Source organism: Planococcus citri, chromosome 5 (assembly GCF_950023065.1).
Source record: "Planococcus citri chromosome 5, ihPlaCitr1.1, whole genome shotgun sequence".
Classification (NCBI taxonomy): Eukaryota; Metazoa; Arthropoda; class Insecta; order Hemiptera; family Pseudococcidae; genus Planococcus; species Planococcus citri.
Window position 1 is genome coordinate 17,295,730 of NC_088681.1, and position 17,325 is coordinate 17,313,054.

General features: G+C 35.7%; 1 protein-coding gene across 1 annotated transcript; it reads right to left on the reverse strand.

Moving 5' to 3' along the window:
• Positions 1-2,243: 2,243 nt before the first annotated feature.
• On the reverse strand, positions 2,244-11,223 carry LOC135847133 (2-acylglycerol O-acyltransferase 2-A-like). Its single transcript, XM_065366567.1, has 6 exons — positions 10,776-11,223; positions 6,782-7,026; positions 6,422-6,690; positions 4,732-4,906; positions 4,445-4,635; positions 2,244-2,962 (listed from the first exon to the last, which is right to left on the reverse strand). The coding sequence occupies exons 1-6, from the start codon at positions 10,830-10,832 to the stop codon at positions 2,805-2,807; spliced, it is 1,095 nt and encodes a 364-aa protein (XP_065222639.1). The 5' UTR covers positions 10,833-11,223; the 3' UTR covers positions 2,244-2,804.
• Positions 11,224-17,325: the final 6,102 nt, after the last annotated feature.

Here is a 17,325-nt window from a genome sequence, read left to right on the forward strand (position 1 = left end):
CTTCAGATGGGTTTTTGTGCACTATGGTGGGAGGGAGGGAAGGAAGGTGTCAATCGAGGTACATAGTACAGATTACAGTACAAGAAGTGTGCGCATGGTGCAGAAATTTTGTTCTGGTGCAAATTACTTTCAGGATTGGTCGCATCTCGTTCACAGTGGCGTAAATACGGGGGGGGGGGTGACACCATGAAAAAATGAATTTTTCAAAATACGTTTTTTTTAGTATAATATCTTGTATCTTGATTTCAACCCCCCCCCAGGGGTGTCGAGTTACGCTACTGCTCGTTCACCCGGATCTTGTCAACAATTTCCTCAAATTCTGATATGAGAAAACCTTTGTTTGAATATAGTTACCTACTTATGTAAGTATTCATTTTTTAAAAATGGTCTGAAATTAATTACTTGTATCACTTATTTTGATTGGTTGATATTTTTTGTTATTGAAAAACAGTACAATCATATAAAGTAGTGGTCGTAACTAATGAATGATCTAGGAGTTGACAGAAAATAGTGCCACAAGATAACGAAAATTTATCTCAATTCAGAAGAATATCTTGAAGAAGAAATGCCCATTTTTGGCACAATAATTGTTAAACATCGCCCAAAAGTTGTCAAATTGGTACCATTGGGGGGGGGGGGGGGGGTCGAAACGCGTTAATTTGTCGCAAAGTAGTCAAGAAGTGCTCATTTTTACCACAAATCCTTAAAAAGTCTCTAAGTGTCCATTCCTAGTAAAATTGTCACAAGTGGACAAATTTTGCAATGGTTGTCAAAAAGTGTAAATTTTTGGCAAATATAGCCAAAAAGTGCCCATTTTTGGAAATTGTTGTTAAAAATAGTCAATTTTTGGTAAAATAGTCAATTTTTGGTAAAATAGTCAATTTTTGGTAAAATAGTCAATTTTTGGTAAAATAGTCAATTTTTGGTAAAATAGTCAATTTTTGGTAAAATAGTCAAGAAGTGGCCATTTTTAGCACATTGGTTAAAAGTTGTCCATTCTTGTCAAAATTCTCATAAGGGCTGAATTTTTGCAAAAATTGTCAAAAAGTGTCAATTTTGGGAGACGGTAGGGTGTCAAAACGCGTCAATTTTTGGAAAGTAGTCAAGAAATGCTCATTTTTGGCCCAATTGTTAAAAAGTCCCAAAATGTCCATTTTTAGTAAGATTTTCATAAGGGGGCAATTTTTGCAATGTTGTCAAAAAGTGTCAATTTCTGAAAAAGTTGTCAATAAGTGACCATTTTTGGAAATGTTGTCAAGTAGTGTCAATTTTTGGCCAAATAGTCATGAAGTGCCCATGTTTGGCATAATTTTTTTAAATTGTTCATTGTTGTCAAAACTGTCATTGGGGCCCAATTTTTGCAAAAGTTGTCAAGAAGAGTCGCGCGTCAATTTATGGCCCAATCGTTAAAAGAGTCACAATGTGTCCATTTCTAGTGAAATTGTCGCAAGGGGCCAATTTTTGCAATAATTGTTAAAAAGTGTCAATTTTTGTGATAGTTGTCAAAAGTGCAATTTGTGTCAATTATTGGATAATTATCGATAACGCGTCCTTCTTTACCGATAATCGTCAATTTTTTTCCTTATCGATAATTTATCGATAGTTTGACATCACTACAATAAATAGTAGAAATAGGTGTGTGTAGTAATGACTGGTTAGTGATAACTGATAACGCACTCATCCAAACATAGCATCTCATCTATTTCACGTTTGTCAACCTATTTTTCTAAACGGTAGCGGAAGAAGATAAGTTGGTGGGCGATGAAACTGATCTAACTTCCATCCGTGAAGTACGAGTGAGGAAATTATGAAATTCTATCTACAGTTGTTCCATCTGTAGGTTTCAGAAGGTAACTGTTGAAACCAGACCATTTTATTACTATAAAAGCTCCGTCAAAAAACTTTGTATCGGAGTGCTCGATATTTTTGAGCACAGCAATTGCCTATCGATTAATAGTACGGATTTTGACCAGTCTATTTCCAATTGATTTAGGGAGGTGGATGAGCAGAATAGATAGGTTCCATTTTGGATAAATTATCTCATTTTTCGAATTATCGGGGCGTGGTGCTTACTTTATCCGCCACAATTATTATCTAAGCAGCTGACTAGGTAAAATAGGTCTGGGTACGACAAATTTCCTCTTGGACTTCTTGGACTTCGTTTTAAAAACGAAAAAAAGATGAAATTTTCATTTGACACTCGAGTGGGTACAATTTACTGTATCCGGACAGACGGTGCAAAATTTAAGAAAAATACGTTTAATAATTGCCATTAGGTAAGATTAATACACATTATGTACACGAATAACGATAACGATTAAAATACGAACGCTACCTATGTAATAGGCATAATTAGATCAACAATATGAAAAAGTATAAAACAGGAATAAATAAACAAACGAAAATGAATAACGATAGAACAAAAAAGGCGGCCCTTGCATAGAAACGTTGAAGGTTCATAGATAGACCTAGATAGTACATACTCGTATAGATACACACGTGAATGAGGTACATCTACATACATCTAAATCGAATACAATCTACGAAATTGAAATTTAATTTTAATTTAAATACATAAGGTAACATTCTGACTACGAATGCGAGCGAACACAGTCTACCAATACGAATTTTATACGCAATAATTACGAGTACCTAAGACAGTACATTACGCGAACGAAGAGGTGTACGAAATAATAAAGGAAACGGACGCGGTTATTACGTTGGTAAGGTACCTCTACCTACTCGGTGGTAGTTGGTTATTTAGCTGCACCTGGTAACGATCAATGGTCGCTGGTCCATCCTGTTTAAACGATGACAAGTTCGGCGTTGGCGCCGGCCGCGTCGTACTTGTGCTTGTGCTGTTCGAAAAGCGTTTTTAATTCTTGAATGAATTTAGCGTGGTACTGGTCGATATCGTTTACCGATGGATCTTCCATTTTGGGAACCGCAATCGGCTTGCCCACTGAAAAAACCAAAAATGTTATTAGTACAGTATACAGATTACACATTCTTACTATGTAGTACTTATGTATATTGTCGCTCCCAAACCCCTCAATTTGTTCAGTTGGATTTTATGATGATGAGGTATAATTTAAAAAAGCAAGATAGGTACCGATCACCTCAGAAAAAAAAACAAAATTTAATTCATCTGGAATTTTCTCTCTTTACTGTAAGAATTATTCCAAGTAGTTTTCTTGAATTCTTCGAGATTGATCTTTTTCCAAAAAAAAACCTTATGCCTCATACAATATTGGTTTTCTTATTTGAAGCCTCGCCAAATTGAAAAAATGGAGAAAAACGTTCTTTCATAAAATCCAACTCAGTCAAAATCTTCGTAAATAGGCTCTCAAATGGAAAAAATACCTAAAAAGAAATAAAATCGAATTCTCTAATTTTTTTCTTCAAATTACCGCTGTCTTCTGGTCAAAAGCAGTATGAGAGTGACCTGTCTTTCTCGTTGTTAAAAAACCTCAATCGATCCCGCAAAAATGTTAGCTTTTTTATATGGTGCCTCCCAAAGTTGGGAAAAGCCAAAACGAAAAATGATGAAATCAAATAAAAATGGCCAAGTTCTCTCTAAATTTTCAATCCGGAGTTACCTCTAAGGAAATGGAAGTGTTCAAAATAAGACATTTTCGAAAAAATCGTGATTATTTCTCTCCAGCATCAAACCCATTTTTTGTGCGTGTGAGGATGGCCCCGAGCTCCTGCGTCGACCTAAACCATTAGTCCATTACTATCAAAAATCTAAGACCATTTTCAGGGTTCCACCGAGCTATCGAAAATTTTGCTAATCGTTTATTTTTTAATGTATTATATTTATATTCGTGTGAATCAAAATGGCCACCAGCCAGAACCGCAGATTTTTCGTTCCAACATAGGACTTGGACCAAATTTTTTTAACGCTCTACAACTTTTATTTCAAGCTTTTTTCTCTATCTCCAATTTTTAGTTGATTGTCAGGAACTGGTTGCTCAATACGAACCAGTGAACCGGTTTCAAAATGTGATTAGACAGAATTGTGTGATTTTTCACGCTCTACAACTTTTGTTCCAAGCTTTTTTCTCCATCTACAATTTTTGGCCATTTTTTTGTTTACTGGTTGCAAATTAATGAACCAGTTTCAAAAAATTCGTATCACGTTTTCGTCGCCTTAGTGTATAGAATACATTGCGCCAATAAAAACCAGTTTGAATTTTTTTGACCAAACCAGTTTATCAATTTGTGAACATCCTGTGCATGGGTCTGAAATTTTCAAGACCGCTTTTGAAAGCCCTTATTTTTCCCTACTCAACGCTGCTTCATTCATCTCGCTAGCTCTTTCCACTTTTTGTGTCATACTGTAGATCTCGATCAATACTACATGAACAAACTGATACGATGACACTTGGAAGAAAGAGTACAGATTAATACGCGTATTCAGACTTTCCTACTCGCTACTTACCGACTGTATTGATCGGATGCCTATTTGGTAATATTCCGAAAGTGTACTGTAAAAGTCCTCGGCCTCTGGGCACTGCCGGATATATGCCGGTGAGTTTTTTAAACATTAGCTGCATTTTGGTTAACCATTCCGATTGGTACTGCGCGTAGATGTTGTTTTCTCCGAACGAAAATACCGGAACTAGCGAAGCGCTAAAAAACACAGCGAAAAAAAAAAGAAAAGTAAAATGGTTCACATTAGCACGTGGTCGAATTCGTGTATGTACGAGTATATAAGCCTTTAGTTACCCGGTTTTCAATGCTAAACGAACGAAGCCTTTTCTGCGGGCAGCGACGATGCGATATGTATTACCGGGAGCGGCGAGTTGCGCTTCGGCGGCACCTCCGGCTATCAACACTACAGCTTTGGACGGCTCTGAGCTCAGTACGTATCTGATGCTGGATTCTGTCGCACCGATGGCTCCTGTAAAAAGTATACATACGCATTACGCATTACGCATTACACAATAGGGTCATTCCACGTGAATTGCACCAAGAAGTGGTAGGGGTTCGGCGATTTTTTTTGAAATTTTTCCCGTGGAAAGACCTTTTGAAGGGATGACCCATGGCGCAAATCGCAGCCGTCTAGCATATTTTTAAAGGCAGCCAGGGGGTGTCAAAGTTTTCAATGAACCTAAAATATCAACCATTTCAGCAGTAGATTACTCGATAACCGCGATACCTACCAAAATGGAACTTCTTCCCATAGTTAGGGGTTTTGAGAGGCTTTTTGATGATATCATGAAAATCAGTGTTGCCACTTTTTTTCGTACAAAAAATTAGCTCGATAAGTTTCGAAACGTAGTTTTCATATCGTTCCGACTCTCAAAAATTCTGAAAAAAATATATTATGGACAACTTTTAACGCTAAACAACATATTAAAAAATTAGGATGGTAACATATTGCAAAGTCGATTTAAAAAAATTTAAAGTTTGCGAAAAAATTCGATTTTTTGATTGAAAACATGAAAAAAAGTTTTGATAGGTGAAGTAGACCCATTTGACCCCCATTTTGTACGTATCTGTTGAAAAAGTTGAAAAAACCCTTTCACTCGATAAAATGAACTCCTTACAAAAAAATCAAAATTCGAAAAAATTCAATTTTTGATTTCAAACATCAAACAAAGTTCAAATTTATTCAGTTGTCTTATTTTGATTTCTTTCTGACGTATTTCATGAAAAAGTTCTTAAAAATTACACTCACAACAAAAAAATAAAAATTCGTTCATTCTTTGAATCTTTTCGAATTTTGGTTTTTTTGTGAGGAGTTCATTTCATCGAGTGAAAGGGTTTTTTCAACTTTTTCAACAGATACGTACAAATAGGGGTCAAATGGGTCAACTTCACCTATCAAAACTTTTTTTCATGTTTCAAATCAAAAAATCGAATTTTTTTGCAAACTTTAAATTTTTTTAAATCGACTTTGCAAAATGTTACCATCCTAATTTTTTAATATGTTGTTCAGCATCAAAAGTTGTCCATTAAATTTTTTTTCAGAATTTTTGAGAGTCGGAATGATATGAAAACTACGTTTCGAAACTTTTCGAGCTAATTTTTTGTACGAAAAAAAGTGGCAACACTGATTTTCATGATATCATCAAAAAGCCTTTCAAAACCCCTAACTATGGTAAAAAGTTCCATTTTGGTAGGTATCGCGGTTATCGAGTAATCCACTGCTAAAATGGTTGATATTTTAGGTTCATTGAAAACTTTGACACCCCCTGGCTGCCTTTAAAAATAGGCTAGACGGCTGCGATTTGCGCCATGGGTCATCCCTTCAAAAGGTCTTTCCACAGGAAAAATTTCAAAAAAATTGCCGAACCCCCCTACCATTTCTTGGTCCAATTGACGTGGAATGACCCAATACACATGACACATTATATAGACTAGCCAATAAACTACGTAGTTACCGGACGGTACACAATACAAGTCATCTTACCCAACGATAAGAAGTATTCTCTGGTTATGGGACAGTAGAAATTTATGTCTAACGTTACGATTCTGAAATCTACGCCGGGAAACGCTTCGCTTTCGATACGATTCGCTTCGGAGCCGAAAACAGCCAACGTACTGTAGGATAGCACTCCGTGAGGATAAACCACAAACAGGTAGTTCGTATCGGTCGCCAAATCTTGCGTTTTTATCAACTTTGACGGGAAATAGTCGCGAAAGTAGTCGAAAATCACGCTACGTCGGCACCAATTCCACCTGCACAGCACAAAACAGTCGGTTCATAGTTTATATACTTACGTACCTACTCGTAGGGGGCTAAACCCATCACCCATCAATCGTCACTTACTTTCTGCCACCTTTGAAGCCGGTTTCTCTATCGTAATACACCCACGCCGCATACAGAGGAACCAACCACCAGAAACGCGTGTAAAGAAATACGTAAAGCAAGAGAAGCGGCGCGATCGTCGTTCCGCATATCGTCAATGTTAAATTCAAAGCTACCGATAGCGTTTGCAAATGTTCTTTCAAAGGCGTATCGAATGGCACGAAATCTATTTCGATCGGACCAAATTTCACGTTGTTGGCTTTTATCTGAAACAAATTACGTAGGTACATAAATACATGCTTAATAATAACTATATGAGATATACGTATTCGGATTTGCTGCTACAGGCATGAAATTCGGTCACTTGAAAAGTGACTTGGTCACTACTTCGCTTGCAAGTCACTTTTTGTCGCTATTTCGGCGAAAATGTCCAAAAAAAAGTGACATTGGTCACTTTTTTTAAAGATTTGTCCTGTAAAAAAACTGCGAAATTTCAGGAAATAAAAATCCATCAGAATCATCACTTTTAAAAAAAAGTTGAAATTAACTGGTCGAACGTTCAAAACATTAAGACGATGTGATTGGATAGAGCCGATATTTTCTAAACCGTATAAAAATAGGTCGACAGATCAGGCAAAAATTTATCACCTGTCAGAATTTCAGGTGCTTAAGTGCCTTTTTCGATTTTTGGTGAATTTTTGAAAATCAAATTTAGGTCAAAAATGAGTGAAAAAATCAAAATTTCGCTAAATTAACCAAGATAGCTGAAATTTGGGATATAATCCTATTTTCGACACGTCAAATCGATTGGAAACTGTTTCAAACCGTTTTGAGCAGTTCTGGAGCCTCCAGCAGATTTTTGAAACTCTAAATTCCCACAAAATTTCATCAAATGGAAATGGAAAGCCGAAATTTATTCTGCGAACTAATTTCAATACGCTACAAAGTCGGCTGTAGGTAGATTTCAAGTCGGTTTGGAGCCTCCAGCGAAATTAACATCGTAAACTAATTTCAATACGAGATGAAGTCGACTGCATTGGTGGTTTCAAATGGTTTTGAAGCTTACGGCTACTTTTCGGAAATTTCAATTTTCCAAAAAACGTCGTGGAACCTATCATAAAGTCGCTGGAGGCTCCAAAACGACTTTAAACCTAACAGCAGTCGACTTTGTTACGTATTGAAATTAGTTTACAGAATGAATTTTGGCTTACCATCTCCATTTGATGCAATTTTGGAAAATTTCAAGTTTCAAAAATCTACTGGAGGCTCCAGTAATTTTCAGAAAAACGCTGGAGGCTTCAAAATGACTTGAAATCCACTCGCAGTCGACTTCGTGGCGTATCGACATTACTTTGAGGAATGAATTTTGGTTTTCCATCTCCATTTGATGACATTTTGGGAAATTTCGAGTTTCAAAAATCTACTGGAGGCTCCAGTAATTTTCAAAATGGGGCTATAGGCTCCAAAACGACTTGAAATCCACCTGCAGTCGGCTTCGTAGCGTCTTGAAATTAGTTTGCAGAAGAATAGTCGAGAGCCCGCATAAGGATCACTTGCACCTCCCTACCGATCATCTGGGACAACGTTTTTCTTAAAGAGGGAGTCTTAAGGAACATTTGTAGCCCTTGTCCACAAAAATAACTGGCCGCCCTACTTACAAAATGGCGGCCAGTTTGATTGACAGGTCAGCCGAAATCGCAGATTTAGCGTTCCAACATAGGGCTAGAATGACATTTTTTAAACAGCACAAAGGTAGATCGAAAGAGCAGGCAAAAATTCATCACCTGTCAAAATTTCAAGTGCTAAGGTGCCTTTTTATATTTTTGGTGAATTTTTGAAAATTAAATTTTGGCTAAAATGTGAGAAAAAATCAAAATTTTACCAAATCAACCTAGAAAGTTATAATTTGGAATATAAGTATCCTATTTTCGACCTGCCAAATCGATTGGAAACTGTTTCAAATCGTTTTGAGCAGCTCTGGAGCCTCCAGCAGGTTTTTGAAACTCGAAATTCCCACAAAATTTCAGCAAATGGAGTTGGAAAGCAGAAATTAATTCTGCAGACTAATTTCAATACCTACAATAATATTAAGTCGACTGCATGGTGCTTTCAAGTGATTTTGAAGCTTCCAGCTACTTCTTGGAAACTTCTATTCTCCTGAAAACGCCATGAAACCTTTCAAAAAGTCACTGGAGGCTCAGAAATGACTTAAACCCACCTGAAGTCATCTTCAGAGGGTGTCAAAATCGGAGTGTTTGGTTCATTTTCAAATTTCAAAAATGTACCGGAGGCCCCAGTAATTTTCAAAAAGTTGCTGGAGGCTCTAAAACGACTTGAAATTTTCCTGCAGTCGACTTCACACAGCGTATTGAAATCAGTTTGCAGGATTAATTTCGGCTTTCCAACCCCATTTGATAAAATTTTGTGGAAATTTCGAGTTCTAAAAATCTGCTGGAGGCTCCAGAACTGCTCAATACGGTTTGAAACAGTTTCCAATCGATTTGGCGTGTCGAAAATAGAGTAAGGATATCCCAAATTTCAGCTTTCTTGGTCAATTTGGTAAAATTTTAATTTTTTCCCTCATTTTTGGCCTAAATTTGATTTTCAAAAATTCACCAAAAATCGAAAAAGGCACTTTAGCACTTGAAATTTTGACAGGTGAAATTTTTGCCAGATCTTTCGATCTACCTTTGTACGGTTTAGAAAATTTCGTGCAAGTCCCATGTTGGAACACAAAATCTGCGATTTCGGCTGTCAATTGAAATGGCCGCCATTTTGTAAGTAGGCCCACTTTTTAGTGGATTTCATGCCTGTCTTTAAAATTATTTTTTGCTGAAAGCTATAGAAGCAACCGTTCAAAAGTATTCGAAGTTTGAAGTTGCAAAAACAATGCAAAAACCAGCAACGAACAGTGAGTATTGAACTTTGAACTAAAATTACTCGAAATTTTGAGTGGACACCTAGGTATTTTAATGTAGCAAAATGTTCGTAATTTTATCCTCTTTAAAATGCTTCGTCTTTACCGAAAGCTCTACCTTCAACTGTTCAAAAGTTATTGAAGATCAAAGTCGCGGAAAGTGATTATTCATCAACACAATATGTTTGAATTGATAACAACGTGATAACACAATTTGAACATTTTGGTGACATTATCTTCAAGAACTTTTGAACGGTTGAATGTAGAGCTTTCGGTAAAGAAGCATTTTAAAGAGGATAAAATTACGAACATTTTGCTATATTAAAATACACATAGATGTCCACTCAAAATTTTGAGTAATTTTAGTTCAAATTCAATACTTACTTACTGTTCGTAGCTGGTTTTTGCCTTGTTTGTTTGTTTTTATTTATTAGAAATTTCCATTAAAATGATGTAAATTAATGCCCTGGCGAAAAAATGTTTGCTAAATTGGCCGGATATCTATGTTGATTGAAAAAAATTGGTTGTTGAATTTTTGTAAAAGTGAGAAATTTTGATTTAAACTCGAGTTCCTATCAATTTTTTCCGGTTTGGCTGAGGAATTTTGAAAAAAATCTTCTAAGTGTCTGTCTGTGATTCGCATATATTCGACCAATTTTTGTGTATACTTTAGGCTTTGTCATCATTCAATATGAAAGGTATTCAGTCGAGAGGAAACGAAGACTGTTTTCCTTGTCTAGAGTAAAATCTGAACATTTGCAGCGTATTATGTAGGTTCAATAGCTGACTAATGTGTTTACCGTTGGTGTTACATATTTCAGACTTACGCAATGACGAGCGATTAACCTTCGGTACCATCGAATGGGAAATTTCCATCCACCCAATTGCTCGGAATGTCAAATTTTCATATTTACAAGTCCAGAAAACTACCTTGTACCTTGTCTACTTTGTACGGTACCTTATACTAAAACGAACACTTATCAGCGTTGAGACTGAGAGACCACACTATGTGAATAAAACCTTTCGAATGTAGGTAGTAGGTGCTATGCTAGGTACTCTGTACATAATTACACGGTTGACTCGATTTAATTTGCTTACTTTTTTCGCATCGGTGTTTGTGGTCGCTGTCGCCGTTGTAACCGCTGTTTCGTCCATATTTTTCTGCCAAAATTAAGTCTTACGCGCTGCTACGAATACCGGAATACGGGAACGAATTTCGAAAGAGCTTTCGGCGACGTTAAATTATTGTACGATTGAAATTACGAGCACGACGATCACAAGCGTTAAGCACCACCACGATCAGCCTTAATACGCGTGTCTATGATTTACGACGAGCGAATAATGCGTTTACAATAGTGCACTGCGTAATGTTGTACGTATAGGTACTTCTAATGTGTTCGAGTATCTCTGTATCTGTAGCTGTACTCTTGTCTCGATGCTGATAGTTGATATGCCAACTCGAGCTGCAGCATAAAAGACGAGAGACGAAGACGAAGACGAGAACGAAAACGAAAAAAAGCTAGTAAATTGATAAATACTTGTAGGATTTGATTATTTTATAATCGTACGTAGACGTATGTAGCGGTGTTATTATCGACACCCCGCACTGCCATCCGCACCATCTTATCTTATCGCGAATCCTTTCTCGATTTTCGAGTCGAGGTACACGAGTTGCGTTTGCGAGCGTATGTGTTGTTACTTGTTGGGAAATGCTACAGTCCCGGACTTCCACGGTGAAAGAGTCATTTGCTCATTCAAACGAATTTTTTTTTTTTGGAAATAGAAGAACTTGGAAAAAATTTACGAATACGAGTGCATAAAAATCGTATTTTTAAAAATTAAAATAATTAATTGAATTTTTTTTGGAAATAGTATAGAACTCAGAAGCAAGTTACGAGTACAAAAATGTACCTATGTAAATTGCATCTTAAACAATTAAATTGAGAAATGATCGAAAATAATAATTTGTTTTGAAATTTCAATTGACTCTTTCTCTTTTGTCTTTTTCCATTCAGGATCAAGTACATACCTACGTATCACTAAGTAGGGTCATTCCACGTCAATTGGACCAATAAGTGGTAGGGGGTTCGGCGATTTTTTTGAAATTTTTCCTGTGGAAAGACCTTCCGAAGGGATGACCAATGGCGCAAATCGCAGCCATCTAGCCCATTTTTAAAGGCAGCCAGGGGGTGTCAAAGTTTTCAGTGAACCTAAAATATCATCCATTTCAGTAGTGGATTACTCGATAACCGCGATACCTACCAAAATGGAACTTTTTCCCATAGTTAGAGGTTTTGACCAGCTTTTTGATGATATCATGAAAATCAGTGTTGCCACTTTTTTTCGTACAAAAAATTAGCTCGAAAAGTTTCGAAACGTAGTTTTCATATTGTTCCGACTCAAAAATTCTGAAAAAAATATATTATGGACAACTTTGGATGCTGAACAACATATTAAAAAATTAGGATGGTAACATGTTGCAAAGTCGATTTAAAAAAATTTAAAGTTTGCGAAAAAATTCGATTTTTTGATTTAAAACATAAAAAAAAGTTTTGATAGGTGAAGTTGACCCATTTGACCCTTATTTGTACGTATCTGTTGAAAAATTTGAAAAAACCCTTTCACTCAATGAAATGAACTCCTCACAAAAAATCAAAATTCGAAAAAATTCAATTTTCGATTTCAAACATCAAAACAAGTTCAAATTTAGTCAGTTGTCTTATTTTGATCTCTTTCTGACGCATTTCATGAAAAAGTTCTTAAAAATTACACTCACAACAAAAAATGAAAATTTGTTCATTTTTTGAATCTTTTCAAATTTTGATTTTCTCATGAGGAAGTCATTTCATCGAGTTAATGGGTTTTTTCAACTTTTTCGACAGATACGTAAAAATAGGGGTCAAATGGGTCAACTTTACCTATCAAAACTTTTTTTCGTGTTTTAAATCAAAAAATCGAATTTTTTCGCAAACTTAAAATTTTTTTGAATCGACTTCGCAACATGTTACCATCCTTATTTTTTTAATAAGTATGTTGTTCAGCATTAAAAGTTGTCCATAAAATATTTTTTTTCAGAATTTTTGAAAGTCGGAACGATATGAAAACTACGTTTCGAAACTTTTCGAGCTAATTTTTTGTACGAAAAAAGTGGCAACACTGATTTTCATGATATCATCTAAAAGCCTTTCAAAACCCCTAACTATGAGAAAAAGTTCCATTTTGGTAGGTATCGCGGTTATCGAGTAATCCACTGCTGAAATGGATGATATTTTAGGTTCACTGAAAACTTTGACACCCCCTGGCTGCCTTTAAAAAAAGGGCTAGAGGGCTGCGATTTGCGCCATTGGTCATCCTTTCGGAAGGTCTTTCCACAGGAAAAATTTCAAAAAAATCGCTGAACCCCCCCCTACCACTTCTTGGTCCAATTGACGTGGAATGACCAAGTAAAACTTGAAACAACTTTGGGACGTCAATATTTCTTATAAATCATAAGTATCAAATTGAATCATTTGACAAAAAAAAAAACATAAAAATCAAGACCAAGTACACATTTTACATTACCTATTATATAAGTAAAAGTATAGTAACTTGAAACAACTCTGAAACGTCAATATTTCTTAAGAATCATATCAAATTGAATCATTTGACTGAAAAAAAAAGGAAAAAAACCCATAAAATTCAGTACCAAGTAAATATCATTAAGTCTTGAAACAACTTCGGAACGTTAATATTTTCTTATTAAACATATCACTCTACTTATTCAGCTTTCTTTCAGCTTTTTTACAAATTCATTTGGTTCAGTTTCTGTTTGAGTTTTTTTTTGATTTTCATTTTTCACATTTCACTTTTCTCAAGTTGAGTTTAAGTTTTCTCATGTTTTTTTTTCGTTGTGTTGTGGTTGTGAGTTTCCATTTCCCTTTCTATTCACCTCACTAAAAAAAAATGAAAAGTTGAAAGCTAAAAGCTGAAAGCTAACGTAAGGAAGTTTGGGATTTTTTAAAGCTAAAAGCTAAAACCAAACGTTTCATCTTTCAGCTTTCCATTTCTGAAAAATTGAACCATTTGACTCTAAAAAAAAATTTTCAAATGAACAAAAATCAGCACTTACGTTTTTTTGATCTCGGAAGATCGGAAACGGGAAGGATCGGAACATTTAATTCGGAATCAATTTCAACATATTGATTCATCATAACACCCAACTCAATCACTTTCTTTTTTAAAGAAGAATCAACTGAGCCTCCTTTAAGAAGGAAAGATTGATCGCAAAGGCGTTTCATTAATTCACAAAATTCAGAAGTTGAAACTAAATTTTCAGATGAGCCCGCAAACTCTGATGATGGAACAACAGCAGCTGGAACTACATCTTGTTCCTCAGAGTCATCAAAAGCTTCTCCCATGATAGAACGCGAGTCTGATGAAGGAGCAACTACAGTTGTTCCATCGTCTTCTACTGTTGACAAGATTTTTTATCTCTTCTTTCAGCTGGAAATGCAGTTCTTGGTTCATGAAAGTTATCCAAACAGGATGAGAATGTTTCGTTGTAACACTGAATGAAACGTGATGAATAATTTCAATAGTAACGGAATTGGGATCACTCTGCAGCTGCGCCTTTAAACAAAGAGCTCAATTACAAAATGTGCTTTGTCCAAAATTTTTGTTTTTGGGAAATCAAAAACCAAATTCGTGAACACACAACGACGTTTTAATGTCATTTTTCAATATCAGAAAGTGTAGTGTGGAATGTGTTTCGAATATTTTCCCAACAATTCTTACTGTTCAAAATGACACCTATTTTTCAATCTGCGTATATCGAAAATTAATGAGGAAACAATAGTTGTAAACGTGAAATGTTTTATGAACAGTAGTGAAGAAATTCACAGAGAAAGCCAAGGCACTCAGAACTTGTACAAAATGAAAATTCAACATCAACATTACAAAATTTAGCTTGAATACTTAAACATTTTAACAATTCTGTAACAAACCATTAGCAATGTTAATTATGGTACAATATCAGCGAATTGAAATAACAAATAAAGTTGAACATTTACGCTATTTGTCTACTGCTCGCCAAAATGTTACACTTGGTAAGGTATTTGCAAAAAATCGTCTCACAAATAGGCCAATAGGCCAGCCCTTGTGGAAGGGGGAGGGAAACGAAAATCCGAATTTGGTTTTCTAGATACAAACTAGATGGCTGTACGTGCAAAACGCCGCATTCGGAGTCCATTCCCGCGCCCTTTTAAATTCAATTTCATCGAAAATTACATACAACTAACGAACACTATCATTAAATAAACTAATAAGTATATTATTAATTATAATGATAAATTTAAATAAATATTTATTACCTATATAAATTATACCGCAAAAGTTGTCTTAGTGATTGACTACTTTATCCAAGAAACTTGTCAATGCGCAGTGGCGTAGCCAGGATTTTCTCAAGGAGGGGGCAAAACCAGATTTTTGGGTATGAAAAATCGAAATGAGGGGTAATTTTCTGGAAACCTATCGTGATGTGTCGTGATTTCATGAAAACGAAGGTAAAATTACTGCTCGAGCGAAGCGAGAGCGAAATTTTTTAGAAAATATGGGTCCAAACAACCAAAAAAAAAGTCCATTTTTGCATGTTTTCTTTCAAATAAGGGAGGGCCCCTTGGCTACGCCACTGTCAATGCGTTTTTATTGCTGCCAGAATCAAACAATTACATTCCATGGACGTATCAATGGTGATGCAATGCAACAAATAGCAAGGGTTATGGCATCCAGTAAATAAAATTTGAATCATCACTACTTATATAATTCCAAATTGTCGTGATTAAAAGTAACAATTCAAACACATGAATTTTTGTACACATCCTATGCATTTGTGTGCATAAATGATAGCTTCCAGTCGTATTATGGCAAAGTATTCGTTGCTGTATTTGCGGCAGCCTGCTTGATAGATTTTCTTGCAAAAGCGGATTTTTTATAAGTCGAAAATTCAGGACATACAATCATTTTACAAGACTACAAGAGTCATTTTCATCTAAAATTTCTAAACGAATTTTGGGTTCGATTAGTGTTAAGTCTTTAACCAGATTTTTTCCAACTTTGCTGCGCGTACGTTTTACAGGTGGTTTCTGAACTGGTACCGGTGGATTTTTTTTCTTTGCAGCTCGTTTCTGTTGAGCTTTTGGTTTTGGCGCTGGTATGTACGGCGGTTCCAGTGTGAATGGACTGATATGAATTGAGTGATCAGGTACATATTCGGGTGGTATGTAACGTGGTTGGTGTTTAGGCATCGGACATTCATCAGACATAACTGCTTGACGTTCTCTATGTGGTTACTGTTACATTGAGCAAATTGTTGCGAATTATTGGCTGAGAATAGTTTGGATGCGCGCAGTAGTAAACTTTTTCTCCGTGTCTGTTAGTTTTGGACCTATTTATTGCATCAGTGATGCATGATCGATGAAAAAGATGTAAGCAATTGGTGATGAAAATGGCATCTATGGCATTCATTTTGTTCTGCATCGGTCGTCCAACTTCTAGTAATGACCTACTGCACAGATCGCATACAATTTCACGTCGCTCAGCCATAATCTGTAACAATAACAACAACGAACCGATTAATTATAGTGAATATTTTTACATAAAGTACGTTTTTCTCAAATTTTCAGCAAATTGGAAATGAGTAAAAAAATGCATTCTGCAATGTGTGTCTAGAGATTGCAACTCAATTTGCTCGATGTTTTTGTTTATGTTTTTGACAATTTTCACAAAAAATGGCATATTTTAATTTTTAGTACCTATACTCATTATGTACCACTGTGATGCGAACCTCTTGTTTTTTGTCCTTTTTTTTTATGGGATACAGATCTATTTTTGCTGACATTAAACAAGACTTTGATGCGAGTCATTCTGAACAGATAATTTATCTATTACCTTTTCTGTAGCATTTAAAAGTTTTGTGCGTGTTTACTTCGTTTTTTGGATGTGTACAATATGAGAAATACATTTAAAAAGTTTACCTGATTCGAAGCAATAGCATCTTCTTTTTTCAATTTTGATAACAAGGAAGTACCTAAGAAAAACCTAAAATTAATTACATATTAAAAATTTTATAACTAAAAAGTTTTCTTACCATTATTACATATAAATCATTTCCCACCAGCACTTAGTAGTTCGTTGGGGTCATTCTTAAGATTTCTTATTGATTCATCATTTATTGTGAGAGTGAATAAGAATCAAAATTATTCGTTGAACATTTTCCTTCTCGGTTTCGTTTATAAAGGTTAACGTGCCCAAAATGCGACGAGGTCGAATGAGGGGATAAAGCATACCTATAGGTAGCCGATCATGTTAAATGGAGGGAGACCACCAAAAAGCTGCGGCAGCGGTCTCACACACGTTTGGCGATGCGTCGACTTGTGTTTCCTCATTTCTTTTTCCATGCGATACCCAGATACATGTGATATACAAATTGAAACATGTAGTATGGAAAATCTAGACAGGTGGAATTTTGTTTAGCCTTATTTTCGCAAGATTTCCCCCGAGTATGCCTGGCTAGGCCCTTGCGAGCCGCAGCCACAACCTTTACACTCGAGAAATACACTTACGTGGGAGTTGCAGGAGAGCAGGATTGTCGATTTCATAGATAAATCTTGCA

Excerpts from the sequence above, each read along its gene's own strand:
- LOC135847133 (XM_065366567.1), bottom strand. The coding sequence starts at position 10,832 with ATGGACGAAACAGCGGTTACAACGGCGACAGCGACCACAAACACCGAT. Across the intron at positions 7,027-10,775 it reads CAAACACCGATGCGAAAAAA|ATAAAAGCCAACAACGTGAA; the intron begins GTAAGCAAATTA and ends AATTTGTTTCAG. Across the intron at positions 4,636-4,731 it reads CGTTTAGCATTGAAAACCGG|CGCTTCGCTAGTTCCGGTAT; the intron begins GTAACTAAAGGC and ends TGTGTTTTTTAG.